This window comes from Oncorhynchus tshawytscha, linkage group LG09 (genome assembly GCF_018296145.1).
Source record: "Oncorhynchus tshawytscha isolate Ot180627B linkage group LG09, Otsh_v2.0, whole genome shotgun sequence".
In the NCBI taxonomy this organism is placed as follows: Eukaryota; Metazoa; Chordata; class Actinopteri; order Salmoniformes; family Salmonidae; genus Oncorhynchus; species Oncorhynchus tshawytscha.
In genome coordinates, this window is record NC_056437.1 from 39487271 (window position 1) to 39511462 (window position 24192).

Consider the following 24192-nt stretch of genomic DNA (forward strand, 5'->3'; position numbering starts at 1 on the left):
GAGCAGCTTGACCGTATGGTACGTAAGAATTGCCCATCAAACCAATCCAACTTGTGGTAGGTACTTCAGGAAAGGAAGCATGTGGTGAAATCTCTTCAGATTACCTCCACAATCTGACAACTAGAACGCCAAAGCTCTGCAAGGATGTAAATGGAGGATTCTTTGACGAAAGCAAAGTTTGAAGGACACAATTATTATTTCAATTAAAAATCATTATTTATAACCTTGTCAAAGTCTTGACTATATTTCCTATTCATTTTACAACTGATTTCATGTATGTTTTCATGGAAAACAAGGACATTTCTAAGTGAACCCAAACTTTTGTGTGTGTGTATATATAAACCTTTCCCCCAAATGCAACTTTAATTATAGATCAGTTCTTCAACTCAATGGTGGAGCATTTCTTTTATAAGTAATAAGTAATAGGCCATTGAGGGGGAGCTTATTAAAAGGGGAATTGGTTGGGGGGTAAAGTGCCTGGCTCATCGGCTGGGGGAGCTGATGGAGGATTGGTATAGGGGGTGGGGGAATATATTGACGGCCAGGCTGGGTCTGAGCTCAGTGGGGAGGCGGTGTGTTTGTCCAGAGTATTAGTGCTTTGTTTGGCCAGTAGCAGCTAATAATAGGCTGGCCCCAAGACAGATCACAAGGTCACAACCAAGCTAGAATATCAATGCCCTTAGCCAGGACCGCTGGGTTGTGAGCAGGTTACACACTCACTAACCCCTCTGTTTCACACTCACTAACCCCGCCGCTTCACACTCACTGACCTCGCCGCTTCACACTCACTGACCTCACCGCTTCACACTCACTGACCTCGCCGCTTCCCACTCACTAACCCCTCCGTTTCACATTCACTAACCCCTCCGTTTCACACTCACTAACCCCTCCGTTTCACACTCACTGACCCCGCCGCTTCACACTCACTAACCCCTCCGTTTCACACTCACTGACCCCGCCGCTTCACACTCAATAACCCCTCCGTTTCACACTCACTGACCTCGCCGCTTCACACTCACTGACCTCGCCGCTTCACACTCACTGACCTCGCCCCTTCCCACTCACTGACCCCGCCGCTTCCCACTCACTGACCCCGCCGCTTCCCACTCACTGACCCCGCCGCTTCACACTCACTGACCCCGCCGCTTCACACTCACTGACCCCGCCGCTTCACACTCACTGACCCCGCCGCTTCACACTCACTGACCTCGCCGCTTCACACTCACTGACCTCGCCGCTTCACACTCACTGACCTCGCCGCTTCCCACTCACTGACCTCGCCGCTTCACACTCACTGACCTCGCCGCTTCCCACTCACTGACCCCGCCGCTTCACACTCGCTGACCCCGCCGCTTCACACTCACTAACCCCGCTGCTTCACGCTCACTTTATTTATCCGTTATTTTACCAGGTCGGTTGACTGAGAACATGTACTCATTTGCAGCAACGGCCTGGGGAATAGGTACAGGGGAGAGGGGGGGGATGAATGAGCCAATTGTAAAATGGGGATTATTAGGTGACCGTGATGGTTTCAGGGCCAGATTGGGAATTTAGCCAGGACACCGGGGTTAACACCCCTACTCTTACGATAAGTGCCATGGGATCTTTAATGACCTCAGAGAGTCAGGTCACCCGTTTAACGTCCCATCCGAAAGACAGCACGCTACACAGGGCAATGTCCCCAATCACTGCCCTGGGGCATTGGGATACTAACCCCGCCGTTTCATACTCCCTAACCCCGCCGCTTCACACTCCCTAACCCCGCCGCTTCACACTCCCTATCCCCATCGCTAGGCAGCTACTCACACTTTCTAATGCTTCTCATACAGTCTGATAGATTACAGAGAGGCTAGAAACCCATCACAGTCATATTGTATAATTATTATTAAATTGCTACTCAATTCGCTACTAAAACCCATCTCATGACTTTTCAAACCGAAGGCCTTTGAGACATTTTACAAGGACGCCGATATCTTGCACATACAGTTGAAGTCGGAAGTTTATGTACACCTTAGCCAAATGCAATTCAACTCAGTTTTTCACAATTCCTGTGAAATGTGAGAATAATAGTAGAGAATTATTTATTTAATGTTTTATTTCTTTCATCACATTCCCAGTGGGTCAGAAGTTTACATACACTCGATTAGTATTTGGTAGCATTGCCTTTCAATTGTTTAACTTCGGTCAAACGTTTCTGGTAACCTTCCACAAGCTTCCCACAACAAGTTGGGTGAATTTTGGCCCATTCCTCCTGACAAAGCTGGTATAACTGAGTCAGGTTTGTAAGGCCTCCTTGCTCGCACACGCTTTTTCAGTTCTGCCCACAAATTTTTCTATAGGATTGAGGTCAGGGTTTTGTGATGGCCACTCCAATACCTTGACTTTGTTGTTCTTAAGCCATTTTGCCACAGCTTTGATAGTATGCTTGGGGTCATTGTCCATTTGGAAAGACCCATTTGTGACCAAGCTTTAACTGATGTCTTGAGATGTTGCTTCAATATATCCACATCATTTTCTTCCTCATGATGCCATCTATTTTGTGAAGTGCACCAGTCCCTCCTGCAGCAAAGCACCCCCACAACATGATGCTGCCACCCTCGTGCTTCACGGTTGGGATGGTGTTCTTCGGCTTGCAAGCTTCCCCCTTTTTCCTCCAAATTTTGTACCTGTTTCCTCCAGCATCTTCACAAGGTCCTTTGCTGTTGTTCTGGGTCTGATTTGCACTTTTCGCACCAAAGTACGTTCATCTCTAGGAGACAGATATTGTTTCCTTCCTGAGCGATATGACAGCTGCCTGGTCCCATAGTGTTTATACTTGTGTACTATTGTTTGTACAGATGAACTTGGTACCTTCAGGGGTTTGGAAATTGCTCCCAAGGATGAACCAGACTTGTGGAGGTCTACAATGTTTTTTTCTGAGGGCTTGGCTGATTTCTTTTGGTTTTCCCATGATGTCAAGCAAATAGGCATGAGTTTGAAGGTAGGCCTTGAAATACATCCACAGGTACACCTCCAATTGACTCAAATGGTGTCAATTAGCCTATCAGAAGCTTCTGAAGCCATGACATCATTTTCTGGAATTTTCCAAACTGTTTAAAGACACAGTCAACTTAGTGTATGTAAACTTCTGACCCACTGGAATTGTGATACAGTGAATTATATGTGAAATAATCTGTCTGTAAACAATTGTTGGGAAAATTACTTGTCTCATGTACAAAGTAGATGTCCTAACCGACTTCCAAAAACGAAAAGGTTTGTTAATTAACAAGAAATGTGTGGATTGGTTGAAAAATGAGTTTTAATGACTCCAACCTAAGTGTATGTAAACTTCCGACTTCAACTGTGTCTTTGCTCCTCGTCGCATTCGTCATCTCTATTATTGTATATGTGTGATATGTTGGCCACAGTCAGGCTGTGAAAATGGTGTCATAAAAGTGTCAGTTCATTAGTTTGCTGCAATGTTTGATATTCCTTAATCATTTCTCGTGGGAGATGGTGGTGTGGGGCATCAAGACAGATCAGTAGCAACCTATCACCCAGACAGACATTTTCCTCGCGGTACACTGGGGGGGCGCGTTCTCCATCCGACTGACATTTAAACCCGACTGTTTTGTGGAAGTGTTTATTTGTGAACAAGGTGGGATAAGACCCTATGGTGTTCCTGAATGCTACTCCACTGGGTCCACTGAGCCATAATAATGCTTTTCCTGCTCAGGTGAACCTGATCCCAGCGCCTGGAGCGCTACGCTTCTTTTTGTCCCGGTTTCTCTCATTCTCTCTATCTGAGCCCAGGCGGCAGGTCCGTCAAGAAAAACCCCAGGGCCCACTTTTCCTCTCCTCTAACTTCTCATTTTTCTTTCATTAAGCAGAGAAGTTGGGCCTGGTGAGAGGAACAAGTGATGGACGTAAAATGCAAATGACTTGAAAGATGACCAGCGGTGTAATTTAGCAGTGAAAACCCACGCCATATTTGGTTTGAGTTGCAGGGACATAAACAGGACCCTGTTAAGCTAATGGGAGCATCACACTTTCGTCCTCTGGAAGTGGGAATAAGACAAACACAGTGAATAAGGGGCTCTTCTGGTTAAAGCAGCCCCGTTGTCGGGCCAAAGCCCCGGCAATCAGTGTTTGTTTTGACAGGGAATCCAAAATCCAAACTGACACTGTATGGAATTAGGGTCGTGTTTCCTGTGCAAAATATGAACCGTGTACGGGTAGAAAACGAGAAAGGGGAGCGAGAAAGAGAGAGAAAATGGATGCCCCATAACTGCAGCAGCAGGTATGTACATAAAAATCGAATTGGTCCAATTGACCTTGCATGCTCTACCTGCAATTATCTAAAATTGTAAGCAGATGCCTAAAGTCCTCATTTCATATTCTGGTGAACATCTGGCGTGGCTGACCAGAGTTAAAGTTTACATCTCCAGCAAGTCGGTATGCTAAGGAGCTGGAGTCTGCAGGTCAGGCTTTGAGGAGAGGGCCCTGCAGGGCACAGGCCTCTCGTAGAAGTGTTCAAGTGGAGCAGGAGAAAGAGGGAGAGAGACACACACTTGCACAAGTGGGAGAATAGAGATGAACAATAGGAGTTAAAATTATGAACATATTTTGTCATCGGAAATTCAATAGGCATCGTCAGGGTGGAGGAGAATAGTTGCTCAACACTGTGTGATAAAGGTTCTACATATGTCATGAAAACACAAGCTCCAAGGAAAGACTGACATACTGTCCAAGACATCGTTCTTTAAACAAAGACATCACAGCTCTAAAGAAAGAAATTGAGTGTCGTTCCTCTGTATGTTCTGATGACAAGCGTTTCTGACTAAACCTCTAGGGCCATTTTGCAGGGTCCAGCAGAGTCAGGGAAAAGAGGGCGACCTGCCCTCGCCTGCCCTCAGTAATGGACGACGCCTCCCATTGATCACCTCTAAGGGTGCTATTTGAAAATGATCATTTGTGCCAACAGGATTACCTCAATTAATCACATTTACAGATTAGTTTTTCCTCTCCTATCGATCATCACCTTTGTTTCGGCTGATGATCAATGCAAACTAGTTTAGGCTAACCACGGCAAATCCAATTGTGAAAAAGAGCATCGACGGCAGAAATAATCTCTTAATTTAAGATATTTTGATCTGGGGGATTGGATGGGATGGGAGAGTGTTTTTATGATAAATGGCTTTCAGTGAAAGGTCCCCAAATTAGAGATTTAGGCCTATATCACTCTGCCTGATGAGTTATGATTTGAATTGAAGTTTTATCAGAAAATAAAATCCAGTCAAGTCAATTAATTTTGTCATTGAAAATTACTATAATGACTTGGAGGCAGTCATCCACGTCAGTGTGGGCAAAATCGAGTTACTGTTTATTTGCCATCACCCCAACAGCCATTCCCTGTGACAGGCTGCATGCTGTTGAGAAACATCTTCACCTGGCCTGTTTAAGAATCAACAGAGCATAGCTTCACCCCTAGGCCTAGGGCTATCCTTTGGGTTGAAAATCCTCTTTTTGTCTGCTATGTGTAATGTGTACCCCACACCATTCTCTCCTATACCCCCGAAAACAAGTTAAGTGACTGGGCCTTTACACTAATCCAGGACCGGCACACACACACACACACACACACACACACACACACACACACACACACACACACACACTATATGTAAGTCTAGGGAGGTATGAGTTACTGCTCCTCCCCTCTTGTCCCTCTGACCTATTGGCGCTGAGTAAATGACCCCTCTGGCTCAGCTGACCCCCAAGACAAAGCTCTGGGAGCCTATCTCTGGTCCGGCCAGCCAAACAAAGGCCTGGCCGGACTTAAAAGGGCCCTGCTCTTCTGGGAGAGGTGGTCCCATCTTTCATCCCCAGACGTGTTACTTTGTTATGTCTTTTTCCTGGGCTTGTTGTAATTATGAGCTGGACAATGGTCCCAGCCTGGTCAGTGACTGCTGCTGGATGGGATGGTTGAGTAGAAGGGGTTACTGCTGCTGGATGGGATGGGGTGGGGTGGTTGAGTAGAAGGGGTTACTGCTGCTGGATGGGATGGGATGGTTGAGTAGAAGGGGTTACTGCTGCTGGATGGGATGGGTTGGTTGAGTAGAAGGGGTTACTGCTGCTGGATGGGGTGGTTGAGTAGAAGGGGTTACTGCTGCTGGATGGGATGGTTGAGTAGAAGGGGTTACTGCTGCTGGATGGGGTGGTTGAGTAGTAGGGGTTACTGCTGCTGGATAGGGTGGTTGAGTAGTAGGGGTTACTGCTGCTGGATGGGATGGGATGGTTGAGTAGAAGGGGTTACTGCTGCTGGATGGGTTGGTTGAGTAGAAGGGGTTACTGCTGCTGGATGGGGTGGTTGAGTAGAAGGGGTTACTGCTGCTGGATGGGATGGTTGAGTAGAAGGGGTTACTGCTGCTGGATGGGGTGGTTGAGTAGTAGGGGTTACTGCTGCTGGATAGGGTGGTTGAGTAGTAGGGGTTACTGCTGCTGGATAGGGTGGTTGAGTAGTAGGGGTTACTGCTGCTGGATAGGGTGCTTGAGTAGTAGGGGTTACTGCTGCTGGGTGGGGTGGTTGATTAGAAGGGGTTACTGCTGCTGGATGGGATGGGATGGTTGAGTAGAAGGGGTTACTGCTGCTGGATGGGATGGGTTGGTTGAGTAGAAGGGGTTACTGCTGCTGGATGGGGTGGTTGAGTAGAAGGGGTTACTGCTGCTGGATGGGATGGTTGAGTAGAAGGGGTTACTGCTGCTGGATGGGGTGGTTGAGTAGTAGGGGTTACTGCTGCTGGATAGGGTGGTTGAGTAGTAGGGGTTACTGCTGCTGGATAGGGTGGTTGAGTAGTAGGGGTTACTGCTGCTGGATAGGGTGGGTTACTGCTACTGCGGTGTTGGCACTCAGTCTCTTCCTCCCCTCTCTCGCTCTTTTGCTCTACCCGTTTCTGCCTCTCTCCTAATCTTAATATAGCTGTACCTCTCGTTTCCCTCCTTGAAGGTATTGATCATTCAGGTTTGGCAATAGTTGACCTGTAACTGTTCTGTCTTAAGATGTCAGTTCCTTGTTTTGAAAGTCACAGCACTGTTTTGATTTGAATAGGTTAAAGTGTACAGAGATAGAGGGGTAGAGTGAGAAATAAATAGAGAGAGGGAGGGAAAGGAGTGTGTGTCAGAGTGGGTGCACAGTGCAGGTTGAGGAGGTAGTCCCTGCACTTGTGGCCACTGCTGTTTCTAATCAGGGCCATGCTGCTGATTTTGAAGAGACCAACCTGGAGTAACACAGCTGTTTTGTGCTACTGGCCTTGGCTCAAGGAGAAGCAGGCCATATCGTTTGGCTGCCGCCAGTAACCCAGATAGATTGGAGGGAGGTGTGCAATCCGTCTTGCTTAAAGACAAGAATTTCTTTCATATTTCGAATACAGTTTTTTGTCTGAGTCACATGTTTTCTGGCTCAAGGGGACGTTGCAATCTTACTGCTGCAGTACACGGGGAGTTGGGGAGTTTTATATTTATGTTTTTATAGTCCTGCATCCTACGTGTTTTATATTCCTACAATACCAGTCAAAAGTTTGGACACACCTATGGGCTCCCAAGTGGCACAGAGGTCTGAGGTCTGTAAATAAGAGTTTGTTCTCAACTGACTTACCTAGTTAAATAAAGGTTAAATAAAAAATAAAAACCTACTAATTTAAGGGTTTTTCTTTATTTTTACTCTATTCTATATTGTATAATAATAGTGAATATATCAAAACAATTAAATAACAGACATGGAATCATGTAGTAAGCAAAAAAGTGTTAAACAATTCAAAATGGTATATTTGAGATTCTTCAAAGTAGCCACCCTTTGCCTTTATGACAGCTTTGCACACTATTGGCGTTCTCTCAACCAGCTTCATGAGATAGTCACCAGGAATGCATTTCAATTAACAGGTGTGCCTTGTTAATTTGTGGAATTTCTTTTCTTCTTAATGCATTTGAGCCAATCAGCTGTTGTGACAAGGTAGGGGTGGTATACAGATGATAGTCCTATTTCGTAAAAGACCAAGTCCATTATGGCAAAAACAGCTCAAATAAGCTTATAACAAATAACTTAACAAAATGTGTAAAAAGTGAAGGGGTCTGAATACTTTCTGAATGCACTGTACATACAGTCAGGTCCATAATTATTGGCACTCTTGATAAAGATTAGCTAAACCTGGTTGCCTCTGCCAGGAGTGGATCTTCCAGCAAGACAGGAAACCCAAGCACTAATAAAATCCATAAAGATTGTTTTGCAAAAATACTTTGCTTTTTCATTGTAAGCTCATTTGCTTTTGTGGCTGCCAGTCAAATAGCGTTGCACTTCTGTTGTCATCTGATAAAATGGAGCTATTTGAAGCGGAATATGTTGCACAAATGTATTTTCTATAGTTGGACACCCCTGATCACTCTATTGGGGGAAGAAGAAAGTAACTTGACTTTCAGTATAAAATGCTTTCTCCCATTGTGCTATTTACAAACAAACACATGACTGGCTCAACTGTTTTGGCGAACTACGGTAAGCTTCATAATGTAAAATAATGTGACCGGTGAAATGAACAACGTGATCTGCTTTATTTCCTAACTTCTGCTCTAGTTGACTGCAGGTATTTTACTTATAAAGTAGCTACAAATATAAAAATGTATTGGTTCACTTCAAAGAAATAGTTGACGTATTGACAAACCATCCCGTGTCTATTTCCAAATACCCCTGTATACCGCCCAAGCTTAGTTTCCTTGTCCATTTGTTTCACTTTAAGGTGAAAACCCTGCCATTGTAGCCGTCTAATTGTTAATTGTGGGCCTTTTCTTTCTGTTTTTTATGGACGTTATTGAGAATTCTTCTAATGTGTTTGGGCTTTTCTGAGCCAGCGGCGACCTCTGTGGCACTCTGTGTATGTGCTTTCAAAATTAGATTGACTTTCTAGAGGAATGCATTAGCCCCCCAAGCTTTACATCCCTGGACTGGCTGAGCTGGCCCTTATTAGAGATGGCTCTTCATTCAAACGCACGCACACACACACACACATGCACTTGCTTCTACACACTCATACGCACACACGCAGCACACACACAAACACCCATACCCCCCACCTCCTTCTTTATTGACAATCTCTCATTGAGCGTATAAGAGCATTACCATGTTTAGGACTGAGTTGTTTTGTGTGATCTCATATTTGCATTGTAGAAATGTATTTCACGCTGCTTTGCATGCTAAGCTGGCCCAGGGAGAAGAGGGGGAACTTATTTTAGATGTGACAAAGCCCAAGAAAAAAATACATGGGGGAGGGGGGGTAAAACACCCTCCACCCAGACACGGTTAATTTTGGTTCCCAGCTTTGGGACAATGCAGCTTTTCTCTCTCCTCTCTCTGTGGCTGGGCTCTGTACTGACTCTATAATAGAGACCAGAGCAGTCTGGGAGGAGGAGACAGACTTGAAGTGGCTCTCCCTTTCTTTCTCTCTGTCTCTCCCTATGGCACTCTCTCACTCTTACTCCTAATATTCCACCATTCAGTAGGCCTATTTTGACTACAATTATGTTTTTTAAAAGGTGCTTTTGAGATCTTGGACTAATAATGATGCTGGACTTTTTCCACATTTTGTTATCTTACAGGCTTATTGTAAAATGAATTAAATATTTTTTTCAATCTACACACACTACCCCATAATGAAAAAGTGAAAACAGGTTTTTAGAATTTTTTCAAAATGTTTTCAAGACCTAAAAAACGAATACCTTATTTACATAGCTATTCAGACCTTTTGCTAGGAGACTCGGAATTGAGCTCAGGTGCATCCTGTTTCGATTGATCATCCTTGATGTTTCTGCAACTTGATTGGAATCCATCTGTGGTAAATTCAATTGATTGGACATGATTTGGAAAGGCACACACCTGTCTATATAAGGTCCCACAGTTGACAGTACATTTACAGAGCAAAAACCAAGCCATAAGGTTGAAGGAATTGTCAGTAGAGCTCCAAGACAGGATTGTGTCGAGGCACAGATCTGGGAAAGGGTACCAGTGGCCTTGGTCAGGGAGGTGACCAAGAACTCAATGGTCACTCTAGAGTTCCTCTGTGGAGATGGGAGAACATTCCAGAAGGACAATCTCTGCAGTTCCCCACCAATCAGACCTTTATGATAGTGGCCAGACGGAAGCCACTCAGTAAAAGGCAGAGGCCAATAACATCCCTATTTTGAAGCATGATGGTGGCAGAAACATGCTGTGGGGATGTTTTTCAGTGGCAGAGACGGGGAGACTAGTCTAGATTGAAGGCAAGATGAACGGAGCAAAGTACAGAGAGATCCTTGATGAAAACCTGCTCCAGAGTACTCAGGACCTCCGAGCGGGGCAAAGGTTCACCTTCCAACAGGACAACAAGCCTAAGCACACTGCCAAGACAACGCAGGAGTGGCTTCGGGACAAGTTTCTGAATGTCCTTGAGTGGCCCAGCCAGAGCCCGCACTTGAACCCAATCGAACATCTCTGGAGAGATCTAAAAATAGCTCTGCAGTGACTCTCCCCATCCAACCTGACAGAGCTTGAGAGGATATGCAGAGAAAAATGGGACAGACTCCCAAAATACAGGTGTGCCAAGCTTGAGGCGTCATACCCAAGAAGACTCGAGACTGTAATCACTGCCAAAAGTACTTCAACAAAGTACTTAGTAAAGTGTCGGAATAAATATGTAAATATGATATTTCAGTTTTTTATTTTGAATACATTAGCAAACATTTCTTAACCTGTTTATGCTTTGTCATTATGGGTTATTGTGTGTAGATTGATGGGGGGATGATTCAATCCATTTTAGAATAAGGCAGTAACGTAACAAAATGTAGAAAAGGTCAAGGGGTCGGAATACTCTCCGACTGCACTGTTTGAATCAGTGGCCCAAGATTTGGGGTGGAAATGGCCTATTCTGAAGGGTGACTTCCTTATGGATATTGCGAAAGTGCTTTGAGTATTCATCCAGATGATGTTTTCATGAAGTGCTTCAAACGTTCTACACTAGTCAGCCGAGTATGTGTAGGCTGTTTCCTATTTACAAGGCATCTTTTCACATTACCAGTAGTACATCTCTTCATTCACCCACTTCCCATTGCATCTCAGCCATTATCTTCCTCCTCGGCTGTAAACAAGGGAAAAACACACTCACACACACACCTCTTACACACAAATTGAAGAAAACATGCACACCCACACGCGACCCACACCCCCAGCTGTATCAGACACTTTATCAGACACTTAATGGTGGACAGCGGTACCCTGGCAACCTGGTGAGGAGGTCAGCGAAAGTCTTCCTAGCCTAGTTAAGGCACTGATGTTCTTATTAAAAGCAAATTTCTGTGGCTGAAGGACTCCAGAGAGCCAGCTGGGCCTCCTGTTCGCTTCACCTCACGCCTTGATTGGCGAGGTGGCTGCCGTCGTCACGGAGCGGCGCACAGGGTTCTCCCTGGTCCTGCCAAACAGCGTCAGCGCTCAATTAGGGCAACTGCGCGGTGCTCCGAGCCTGGCCACCTCCTAACTGGCCTCAGATGCGGAGAGGTCATGCTCCTGCTAACATGGTTCACAGACATGACTCACACTGCGGCACACAAATACTGTGTGCGTGTCTGTGTGAGGGAAGATTTGGAAGAGCAGTGCGAGATTTACTATGACATGGCAGTATACAGGATTTCATGCCTTTTTTAAACTAAACCATGCATGAAAGCTATTTTCTTAACACAGGTTCATAGCCAAGCATTACTCAACATCATCATAATTGATTAACATAAATTGCATGTTGCTACTTTTATTTTTATTCAGTCAACATTTTATTAATCTTAGTTTGGCGAAGAAAGTACAGCAGAATACTTAATATTCAAGTTATTTAAAACATTATCCCTGTGTCTAGAACTTTTTGAAGGCTTCAGTTTTTTGACCGCACAGGTTTTTGTTGAGCAAGGGATGGCAGTTTTTTTTGCCGTTGGGCCATTATACCACGTCCAATTGAATTACTATCAGTTTGAGATAACAAATTCCTACATCTGCTAATCAGCGGTTTTTCTTTTATTTTATTTTTTTACATTTTCTCTCGTTTCTCTTTTTTTGCTTCCACCACTCTCCGCCATGCATATCTCTGACATATTTGCGTAGATCAAGGAATTTGCTGCAAACAATAGTAAGTCCACTTCAAAAAGCACAAGAAAACGGATTTCGACACCCACCATCTGATTGTTCTGAAATCGTTTCTGTTGTCAGAAACAGATAAGATTAGCATTCATGAAACATTAATTTGTTGAAATATACACTAAACCAAAATATAAACCCATCATGCAAGAATGTACAGTTTATTTAAGGAAATCAGTCAATTGAAATACATTCATTAGGCCCTAATCTATAGATTTTTACATGACTGGGAATATAGATATGCCTTAATAAAAAGGAAGTGGCGTAGATCAGAAAACCAGTCAGTATCTGATGTGACCACCATTTGCCTCATGCATCACATGTCCTTCACATAGAGTTGATCAGGCTGGTGATTGTGGCCTGTGGAATGTTGTTCCACTCCTCTTCAGTGGCTGTGCGAAGTTGCTGGATATTTGCGGGAACTGGAACATACTGTCATACACGTCGATCCAAAGCATCCCAAACATTCTCAATGGGTGACATGTCTGGTGAGTATGCAGGCCAAGGAAGAACTGGGGCATTTTCAGCTTCCAGGAATTGTGTACAGGTCCTTACAACATGGGGCCGTGCATTATCATGCTGAAACATAAGATGATGGTGGCAGATGAATGGCACGACAATGGACCTCAAGATCTCGTCACAGTATGTCTGCATTCAAATTGCCATCGATAAAATGCAATTGTTTTCGTTGTCCGTAGCTTATGCCCGCACATACCATAACACCACCACCACTATGGACACTCTGTTCACAACGTTGACATCAGCAATCCGCTCGCACACACGATACCATACATGTTGTCTGCCATCTGCCCGATACAGTTCAAATTGGGATTCATCAGTGAAGAGCATACTTCTCCAGCATCGAAGGTGAGCATTTGCCCACTAAAGTCAGTTACGCCAAACTGCAGTCAGTTCGGCTTCAGTCACTCCTGCGTTATCTTGGCTGTGTGCTTAGGGTCGTTGTCCTGTTGGAAAGTGAACCTTCGCCCCAGTCTGAGGTCCTGAGCACTCTGGAGCAGGTTTTCATCAAGGATCTCTCTGTATTTTGTTCTGTTCATCTTTCCCTGGATCCTGACTAGTCTCCCAGTCCCTGCCACTAAAAACATCCCCACAGCATGTTTCCGCCGCCATCATGCTTCAAAATAGGGATGTTATTGGCCTCTGCCTTTTACTGAGTGGCTTCCGTCTGGCCACTATCACAAAGGCCTGATTGGTGGAGAACTGCAGAGATGCTGCCACCACCATGCTTCACCTTAGGGAGGATGCCAGGTTTCATCCAGACGTAACGCTTGGCATGCAGAGCAAAGAGTTCAATCCAGAGAATCTTGTTTCTCATGGTCAGAGAGTCTTTTAGGGGCCTTTTGGCAAACTCCAAGCGGGCTGTCGTGCCTTTTACTGAGGAGTGGCTTCCTTCTGGCCACTCTACCATAAAGGCCTGATTGGTAGAGTGCTGCAGAGATGGTTGTCCTTCTGGAAGGTTCTCCCATCTCCACAGAGGAACTCTGGAGCTCTGTCTCTACCAAGGCCCATCTCACCCGATAGTTCAGTTTAGCTGGGTGGCCAGACTCTTGGTGGTTCCAAACTTTTTCCATTTAAGAATGATGGAGGCCACTGTGTTCTTGGGGACCTTCAATGCTGCAGACCTTGTTTTGTACCCTCCCCCAGATCTGTGCCTCGACACAATCCTGTCTTGGAGCTCTACGGACAATTCCTTCGAACTCATGTGGACTCCAATCAAGGATGATCAATGGAAACAGGATGTACCTGAGCTCAATTTCGAGTCTCATAGCAAAGAGTCTGAATACTTATGTAAATAAGGTATTTCTGTTTCTATTTTTACTTTGTCATTATTGGGTATTGTGTGTAGATTGATGAGAATGTTTTTTCATTTAATACTTTTTAGACTAAAGCTGTAGTGTACCAATGTGGTAAATCAAGGGGTCTGAATACTTTCCGAAGGCACTGTAACCTCTCTTTTTGTGTTACTGTTTTTTTATATTTTTTATTTAGCTTATAAAACTTTTTAATTCTGCATTGTTGATAAAGGGCTCGTAAGTAAGCATTTCATGATAAAGTCCACACCTGTTGTATCCGGCATATGTGACAAGTAACATTTCATTTTAATTGATTAATTGCTGACCAAATGATTAGATAAGAACAGGTAGGTAGCCTAGCGGTTAAGAGCTTTGGGCCCGTAACCAAAAGGTTGCTGGTTCAAATCCCTGAGCCAACTAAGTTAAGTCTATTGATGTGCCCTTGAGCAAGTCACTTAACCGTAATTGCTCCTGTAAGTCACTCTGGATAAGAGCGTCTGCTAAATTACTAAAATGTAAAATGATTGTGTTTAAAAAGCATTAGCTCCTGGGCCTGTGTGTGTTTGTGGTGTGTGTTTGGGGTTAAAGGAGAGGTGCAGAGTTAACACCACCTACCTGAGTAGTTTATCTTTAACTGAGTGTGATTAATGCAGGGTGGCCATCCAAAGCGACACTAGTAGCTCTGGGCCTTCTAGAAAGGAAATATTAACTACCAGGCATCTGCAGCCAAGCTACTTGAGAGAGAGGAGAACATATTTGAAAATTATTGATCAACAGGGTCTTTTTTTTACTCTCAGTGCAAAGGCAGTTTGTTGTGTTTTTGTGTTTGACTAATCACACATGAAATGGGCCTATGTTTTTGGTGAGTTGTTGAAGTAGACACGTCACACGCAGTGTAGCAGGGCTAAGGGCCCAGCACTGACGGGGGGTGTGTGTGAGAGAAAGTGATGGAAGGACCGTCCTCCTCTGCTAGCTAATAGTTTGAGAAATGATTTCTGTGACACCAATGATTGAATGCAGAACTAAACTAGTGACTCAACTACTATTTTTCTCAAAGGGTGTCATTTACAGAGTGTTGTCAGTGTATGAATAATACTCTTATCACTAATCAGTTATGTGAAGGCAACACTTTCATATTCTGACACCTTCCTTCCCTCCTGTCCTTCAGGTTGATGCTCCAGCTGCCTGAGAAAATGGGGTTAACTGCTGTAGCGGCTCGACAGACCCAGGGTAGAGGTCAGTTTCCAACACAATGCTCTCTCACTCGCTTTTTTTCTTGCTCTCTCTCCCTCACTTAGCTACTACTTTTCAATTCACCTACATTGGTACGTTTTTGTACCTCGTTCCAATGAACAACCTAAAGGTGGATTGTTACATCATGTCGCCTCTTACTGTGTTTTTTGTTGTATTTTCCGTATGTCAGGCCGTGGGGGGAATGCGTGGCTGAGTCCTCTGGGGTGTGCCATGTTTAGTGTGCATGTGCAAGTGGCTGTGAGTTCCAGACTGGGCCAGAGGATCCCCTTCCTGCAGCACCTGGCTGCCCTGGCTGTGGTGGAGGCCGTACGCACCCTTCCCGGTTACCAGGTACAAACACTACATACTACTGCTGCATGGTTACCACCAAGCTACACTATATATACAAAAGTATGTGGACACCCCTTCAATTAGTAGATTTGGGTATTTCAGCCACACCCGTTGCTGACAGGTGTATAAAATCGAGCACACCGTCATGCAATCTCCATAGACAAACATTGGCTGTTGAATGGCCTTACTGAAGAGCTCAGTGACTTTCAAAGTGGCACCGTCATAGGATGCCACCTTTCCAACAAGTCAGTTCGTCAAATCTATGTCAGCTAGAGCTGCCCCGGTCGTGCTGGTATTGTGAAGTTGAAACGTCTATGAGCAACAACGGCTCAGCCGTGAAGTGGTAGGCCACAAAAGCTCACAGAATGGGACAGCCGAGTGCTGAAGCGCGTAGCGCATAAAAATCGTATGTCCTTGGGTTGCAACACTCACTACGAAGTTCCAAACTGCCTCTGGAACCAACGTCAGCACAATACCTGTTTGTCGGGAGCTTCATGAAATGGGTTTCCATGGCCGAGCAGCCGCACACAAGCCTAAGATCACCATGTGCAATGCAAAGTGTCGGCTTGAGTGGTGTAAGCTCGCCGCCATTGGAATCTGGAGCAGTAGAAATGCGTTCTATGGAGTGATGTCTCATGCTTCACAATCTGGCAGTCAGATGGACGAATCTGGGTTTGGTGGATGCCAGGAGAACGCTACCTGACTGAATGCATAGTGCCAACTATAAAGTTTGGTGGAGGAGGAGTAATGTTCTGGGGCTGTTTTTTATGTTTCAGGCTAGTCCCCTTAATTCCAGTGAAGGGACATCTTAACGCTACAGCATACAATGACATTCTAGATGTGCCAACAGTTTGGGGAAGGCCCTATTCCTGTTTCAGCATGACAATGCCCCCGTGCACAAAGCAAGGTCCATACCTAAATGGTTTGTCAAGATCGGTGTGGAAGAACTTGACTGGCCTGCACAGTGCCCTGACCTCAACCACATCAAAAACCTTTGGGGTGAATTGGAACACCGACTGCAAGCCAGGCCTGATCGCCCAACATCAGTGCCCAACCTCACTAATGCTCTTGTGGCTGAATGGAGGCAAGTCCCCGCAGCAATGTTCCAATGCAATGTTCCATCTAGTGGAAAGCTTTCACAGAATAGTGGAGGCTGTTATAGCAGCAAAGGGGGGACCAACTCCATATTAATACCCATGATTTTGGACTGAGATGTTCAACAAGCAGGTGTCCGCTTACTTTTGTACATGTAGTGCATCTCCAAGCTACAGCCATAGACCTGCCCTATCCCAATCCATGTCACTGAGGTTAAGCCTGTCATCACTAGAATACTTTACTTACTGCACTGATACATTTACCATTGGGAGCACTCCTTATGCCGAATAAAGGGCTCCAGGTTTCACACAGCTATTTATGGCCAGTCAGGTGTCCCTCCTCCTTGTTCTATTCAACGCAATCCACTTCCCTCTTCAAATGGATGGTATGTCTAACTCACTGATCAAAGGGTTCTGTGCTAGAACTCTCCTTTCTCCCCCTCTCTCATTAAGCATCTATTTTACATGGTGTAAGGGCCCGATTTTGCTTCCAGGAGTGTTTGTGTGTGAGAAAATATATGTGCTGCAGTGTGGGGGTCTGTGATGAGAAACACACTGGTGTCACACTGCCCAGTTGTTTATGGGCTCTGGCCAGTCAGCCAAAGTGTAGAACAAGCCTATGCATGGCACAGGAAATAGTACTGGACGTGAAGAAATAACAGCCAACATTTTGCCTAAATATTTCTCTCTTAATCAAGACTAGAGGCCAGGTTTAAATGTAGCTGGATATGCCATTTTTGGAGGTAATGTAGGTCTGTCAAAGCCATTGTAGATGTGTGCCATGAGTTATGGTAAAATATAAACAGACATGGTGGCCGTTTTAAGGGATGTGCTGCAGATGGGGAGAACCTAAGCAGGCCAGACTCAGAAGAGATGTTCAGGTTGACAGACATACAGTATGGTATTTTGAACCCATGTAGACGCTACATTTGCACGATTATGTCATTTCTTGTACAGATTGTTTTTACAGACAGGGTATGTAAAACTAATTATTTTGATCTCTGTCTTAGCTTGTTCTAGAACTAACTATTTCCATGTATAGCATGTCATGTCTTACATGTAATACTACATATTTGATTATTTAAGTAATAATGCCCGGGAATCTGGTGTTTGGAGGACATATTGGCACGGTCCTCCAAACACCGGCTTCAAGGGCATTATCACTTTTATACAACAGGTTACCAACATATTCAAATAATGATTGACATATATCATTAAAAAATGTATTTTGATGAATTTATTCATGCTATTTCATCCTTCCACAAGATATAGTTCCGACACAAATCTAGGGTTGCTACCCAAGCTGGCTGGTTGTTTGTTCTATTGGTTCGGTTTCCAAATCAAATCAAATCAAATCAAATTGTATTTGTCACATACACATGGTTAGCAGATGTTAATGCGAGTGTAGCGAAATGCTTGTGCTTCTAGTTCCGACAATGCAGTAATAACGAGCAAGTAATCTAACTAACAATTCCAAAAAAACTACTGTCTTATACACAGTGTAAGGGGATAAAGAATATGTACATAAGGATATATGAATGAGTGATGGTACAGAGCAGCATAGGCAAGATACAGTAGATGATATCGAGTACAGTATATACATATGAGATAAGTATGTAAACCAAGTGGCATAGTTAAAGTGGCTAGTGATACATGTATTACATAAGGATGCAGTCGATGATATAGAGTACAGTATCAACGTATGCATATGAGATGAACAATGTAGGGTAAGTAACATTATATAAGGTAGCATTGTTTAAAGTGGCTAGTGATATATTTACATCATTTCCCATCAATTCCCATGATTAAAGTGGCTGGAGTAGAGTCAGTGTCATTGACAGTGTGTTGGCAGTAGCCACTCAATGTTAGTGGTGGCTGTTTAACAGTCTGATGGCCTTGAGATAGAAGCGACACGAGACACGACCCAGTTGTTCAGTCTTTTTGTTCTGTATCTATGGACGCGACACAGTCCTTCGTTCTGAATGGTCCATTACCATACTGGCTGGTAATATTCTTATCCCTTGCTAGCTAGCCAACTACATCTAACTTACAATCATGTCAAACAGTGCTGCCAGAATAACAGCAAAGTAGCTGGATTTGCGTTTGTTTGAACTGTTTTCTAATTACATTTATTTGGATACATCCATAACAATGAGCTAATGATGCACGATTTGCCTGGTATAGAAATTGTGCTATCTCATAAGGACACTGTTGTTCAGAGGAGCTAGCCAACAACACAACTAACACAATCACTTCAAACTGAATCTTGAAAGACCGTAAAGTAGCTGCACTTCATTTTGTTTTTACCTGTTTTCTATTGATAGTTCTTTGTATATATCCATAAAAATTATGCTGATTCATGATTTTGACTGGCTGAGAAAAGCTGCCTGCCTGTCTGCCACATCCCTCGTCCTGACACGTTCATCACATTGGGACAGCTGGAGATCGAATTTGAATATTGAAACAATGTTGCAAATGTCGGAGAGACAGACAGCAAGGTTTATACAAATCTCCATTGTTGAAAACTACATGTTAGTGTAAAATAAATGTGAAAATGTCTTGATGCTTTTAATAGTGGAAATTAAGTTTATAAATTGCCTGGCTGGGCTGATGAGACAGTGGATTGCGCAGTCCGATGGAACAGAGTAAAATAGGCATTTTAACGTCATAGATTTAGCTGGTGGTAACTTGTGGAATAGACACTGGCTGGAATGCGGTTTTAACTAATCATCATTCAGGATTAGACCCACCGTTGTATAAAAGTGGATACGGTGTAGTGTACTATATATCCTTATTTAATAGTACTTTCATGTATTGATGTGTTACAACAACAAAAAAGTATTTTACCTCTATTTAACTAGGCAAGTCAGTTAAGAGCACATTCTTATTTTCAATGACGGCCTAGGAACATTGGGTTAACTGCCTTGTTCAGAGGCAGAACAACATATTTTTTTTACGTTGTCAGCTCAAGGATTCTATATTACAACCATTCCTTCACTAGTCCAATGCTCCAACCACTAGGCTACCTGCCGCCCCAGTGTATATGTGATATAGAACTGTATCTCAACGTCAGTTTTGGTCTCGTTGTAGGACATCGACCTAAGGGTGAAGTGGCCTAATGACATTTACTACGGTAACCTGATGAAGCTAGGAGGAGTGTTGGTGACATCAACAGTTATGGGACCAACCTTCCATCTCCTCATTGGTCAGAATCCTCTTCTACTTATGTTTATCCAAGTGCAGTATAATGGAGCTTCTGTTGAGGACTTAACCTGTTAACTTATAGAAAAAAACAGTGCTTGAATAAAATACCATTTGTTATTCTTGGTGAAGTGTCTTCTCAATGAATGTCTTTAAACAATCTGTTTCTCCAGGCTGTGGCTTTAACGTCAGCAACAGCAACCCCACCATTGCCATCAACGACCTGGTGATGCAGCACAACCGAGAGCATGGCACAAGCCTGGAGGCACTTAGCTCAGCCCAGCTCATCGGCCGCACCCTCACCTGCCTGGAGCAGCTCATCTCTGACTTCCAAGAACGGGGGTCAGAGGCCGTCCTACCCCTCTACTACAAGAGATGGATGCACAAGTAAGAACTTGGATGGATATTATTTTATACTCTGTAGGCTACCTGTAAAATCTACTCCCGCTGCTGCAGTTGCTACTGCTGATCATAATATTAATTGTCATTTAAGAGGAACTTCTTTCCCACACAGACATACAGTGCCTTGCGAAAGTATTCGGCCCCCTTGAACTTTGCGACCTTTTGCCACATTTCAGGCTTCAAACATAAAGATATAAAACTGTATTTTTTTGTGAAGAATCAACAACAAGTGGGACACAATCATGAAGTGGAACGACATTTATTGGATATTTCAAACTTTTTTAACAAATCAAAAACTGAAAAATTGGGCGTGCAAAATTATTCAGCCCCCTTAAGTTAATACTTTGTAGCGCAACCTTTTGCTGCGATTACAGCTGTAAGTCGCTTGGGGTATGTCTCTATCAGTTTTGCACATCGAGAGACTGACATTTTTTCCCATTCCTCCTTGCAAAACAGCTCGAACTCAGTGAGGTTGGATGGAGAGCATTTGTGAACAGCAGTTTTCAGTTTTTTCCACAGATTCTCGATTGGATTCAGGTCTGGACTTTGACTTGGCCATTCTAACACCTGGATATGTTTATTGTTGAACCATTCCATTGTAGATTTTGCTTTATGTTTTGGATCATTGTCTTGTTGGAAGACAAATCTCCGTCCCAGTCTCAGGTCTTTTGCAGACTCCATCAGGTTTTCTTCCAGAATGGTCCTGTATTTGGCTCCATCCATCTTCCCATCAATTTTAACCATCTTCCCTGTCCCTGCTGAAGAAAAGCAGGCCCAAACCATGATGCTGCCACCACCATGTTTGACAGTGGGGGTGGTGTGTTCAGGGTGATGAGCTGTGTTGCTTTTACGCCAAACATAATGTTTTGCATTGTTGCCAAAAAGTTCAATTTTGGTTTCATCTGACCAGAGCACCTTCTTCCACATGTTTGGTGTGTCTCCCAGGTGGCTTGTGGCAAACTTTAAACGACACTTTTTATGGATATCTTTAAGAAATGGCCTTCTTCTTGCCACTCTTCCATAAAGGCCAGATTTGTGCAATATACGACTGATTGTTGTCCTATGGACAGAGTCTCCCACCTCAGCTGTAGATCTCTGCAGTCCATCCAGAGTGATCATGGGCCTCTTGGCTGCATCTCTGATCAGTCTTCTCCTTGTATGAGCTGAAAGTTTAGAGGGACGGCCAGGTCTTGGTAGATTTGCAGTGGTCTGATACTCCTTCCATTTCAATATTATCGCTTGCACAGTGCTCCTTGGGATGTTTAAAGCTTGGGAAATCTTTTTGTATCCAAATCCGGCTTTAAACTTCTTCACAACAGTATCTCGGACCTGCCTGGTGTGTTCCTTGTTCTTCATGATGCTCTCTGCGCTTTTAACGGACCTCTGAGACTATCACAGTGCAGGTGCATTTATACGGAGAATTGATTATACACAGGTGGATTGTATTTATCATCATTAGTCATTTAGGTCAACATTGGATCATTCAGAGATCCTCACTGAACTTCTGGAGAGAGTTTGCTGCACTGAAAGTAAAGGGGCTGAATAATTTTGCACGCCCAATTTTTCAGTTTTTGGTTTGTTAAAAAAATGTGAAATATCCAATAAAGGTCGTTCCACTTCATGATTGTGTCCCACTAGTTGTTGATTCTTCACAAAAAAATACAGTTTTATATCTTTATGTTTGAAGCCTGAAATGTGGCAAAAGGTCGCAAAGTTCAAGGGGGCCGAATACTTTCGCAAGGCACTGTATTAATAAACACCTCTCACTCTTCAGACATAACATCTAAACATGGAAATTGTGTTTACACTACATTGACCTTGCTGTGCCCTCCGTCCTGTCTCAGTGGGACCCAGGTGCGTCTGTGGAGTGAGGATGGCCCTCAGGCTGTCGTGGTGGGCCTCGATGACAACGGCTTCCTGCAGGTGCGCTCCGAGGAGCAGGGCGTGGTCTCCGTGCAGCCTGACGGCAACTCCTTTGACATGCTAAGGAACCTGGTGGTCACCAAGCAACACTAGGATCCTGTATGGATCCCTATAGAGTAGCCCCACCTGGTTGCCTGAAGGGCATTTTAGCCAGGGGCATCATGAAAGAAGATTAGCCAGCTCCTACGTAGCTTGAGTTGGAGATACTCTTAACTATTTGTGAGATCTCACACAACTAATCTGCTAGGGAAAAATACTACTTAATTTTTTATTGTTTTTTACTTGAGAAAATAACTAATTGACCTATCAATTACTTATCTGCAAGTATAAATACAAATGTTTGCTTATTTTACTTGATAGATTGGCTGAAACCTATTGGGAACTAAAGCATCTGAAATTGTTTGTTAGGATACCATCCCATGGTATTTGGGTAGCTGTTTTTAAAAGTTGGCCTGTTTAGTGTAGTGCGGTGGTAGTGGAATTACTTGACTAGTTCATGTATTACATCAGGGTTTCCTAACAGCATATATTTTTGTTGTAGCCCCAGACAAGCACATCTTTATTACATGATCAAATTATAGTTGGCAGCTACAGGATTTCTAAAATACAGTAGTTTATGAAGAATACAAAATTAGTTATTCACCGAACTCATTTATATTCAATTGTACAATAGCATGGTTTAAGTGTAATTTACCAGTAATTTTGTGCAAAGGTTGTGAAGTCAAATTGTCAACACTGATTATTTCCTTTTGTAATGTAGTATTCCATATAATATCTTTAGTTACAACACTCAAAGGCTCTCGAGAAAGTGCTAGAGGTCGAAACAGTCTTCTTTTCCAGAGGTGTTGACGCGAGTCCTATTAACATGTTAAAACACGTCTTTAGCTTATCACTTGGAAATGTACCAATCTGCTTTGCGTAAAGACATTGTGATGCTATATTGACATGGGAGGTCACACTTAGATGCAAATGTATTCACTGTGTGCAAACACAATGTGATAGACTGCCCGAAGGCTGGCACCTAATCCCAATTGCTGGACTGTTTATTATTGGTTGCTACTGAGCTACGGGATAACCCAAGCCTGTTGCACTGAATCATGTATTAACTTATGTTATCTTAGAACTCCATCAATTTAAGAACTGTAAGTTCATATCACTTACTTTAAGCATTGCATTTGATGTTTTGGAGGTTAGAGTGAGATGTTTTTGTTACTCTTTAGGACAGGCATGCTGGAATGCATTCCTTACTTTAAGTTTCAGAGACTATAACTGATACTCAATGTCTAATAATAGATAGATATTTGTAAGATAAAGAGGTGATCTGTATATTTTGATAACATACACAATTGATGTAAAACATCAGCACTCTATAACTATGTAATTATGTAATAAACGAATACTGGTTGCAGTTGTATGATGAAAAACTGTTTGGTAAACATATATAAATATGAATTATCTTGTCATTCCAATAAGAGCTATTATTAAAAACCTATACTGAAATAAATGGCCTTGGATATATCATTTTTCTGACTTGCAATAGTTTGTAGACCATGATACCTTTGCATGAGTATTAGGCATAAGGTGTAGACACATGAACGAATCCCCTAGAGCGGAATTGGCTTTCAAGTCTGCCTCAAAATAATGTTGTTTACAACAATCCAGTCTCCCATCTAAAGACATGTCATTGGACAACAAGAAGGGGCCTCTTAAACGAAGGTAGGTAGTTTTCCTGTTGCTTTCTTTGCTCTGCTCTCCTTTCTCCATGCCCCTTAAACTGTACTAAAGAGAAAGACACTGTTGATTGAGTCCAGCTTTGCCCAGCAGTGGCTGTAGAGTGGGAGAGGGAGGGGGGAAGTAGATTCCCTCCCTCTTCCGGTGGGGGAGTGATGAGGTGTGGGTGAGCCCCTTGTTGCAGGTGACCAGGAGGGAGTGAGGATTTGATGGGGGGGGCTGGATAAGGAGAAAATATGCATGCAAGCTCCACAAACTGGATGCAGCC

The 24192-nt window shown here is 43.6% G+C and overlaps 1 protein-coding gene across 5 annotated transcripts in view; it reads left to right on the plus strand.

Moving 5' to 3' along the window:
• Positions 1-23697, plus strand: part of hlcs (holocarboxylase synthetase (biotin-(proprionyl-CoA-carboxylase (ATP-hydrolysing)) ligase)) — a 44820-nt gene extending 21123 nt beyond the window's left edge. For all 5 annotated transcript variants that reach the window (XM_024431919.1, XM_024431920.1, XM_024431921.1 and 2 more), the window contains 5 exons: positions 15158-15225; positions 15413-15573; positions 19758-19872; positions 20042-20255; positions 22115-23697. In XM_024431919.1, coding sequence (XP_024287687.1) covers positions 15158-15225; positions 15413-15573; positions 19758-19872; positions 20042-20255; positions 22115-22286 — 730 coding nt within the window. In that variant the 3' untranslated portion in view covers positions 22287-23697. The remainder of the gene's footprint in view (positions 1-15157; positions 15226-15412; positions 15574-19757; positions 19873-20041; positions 20256-22114) is intronic.
• Positions 23698-24192: the final 495 nt, after the last annotated feature.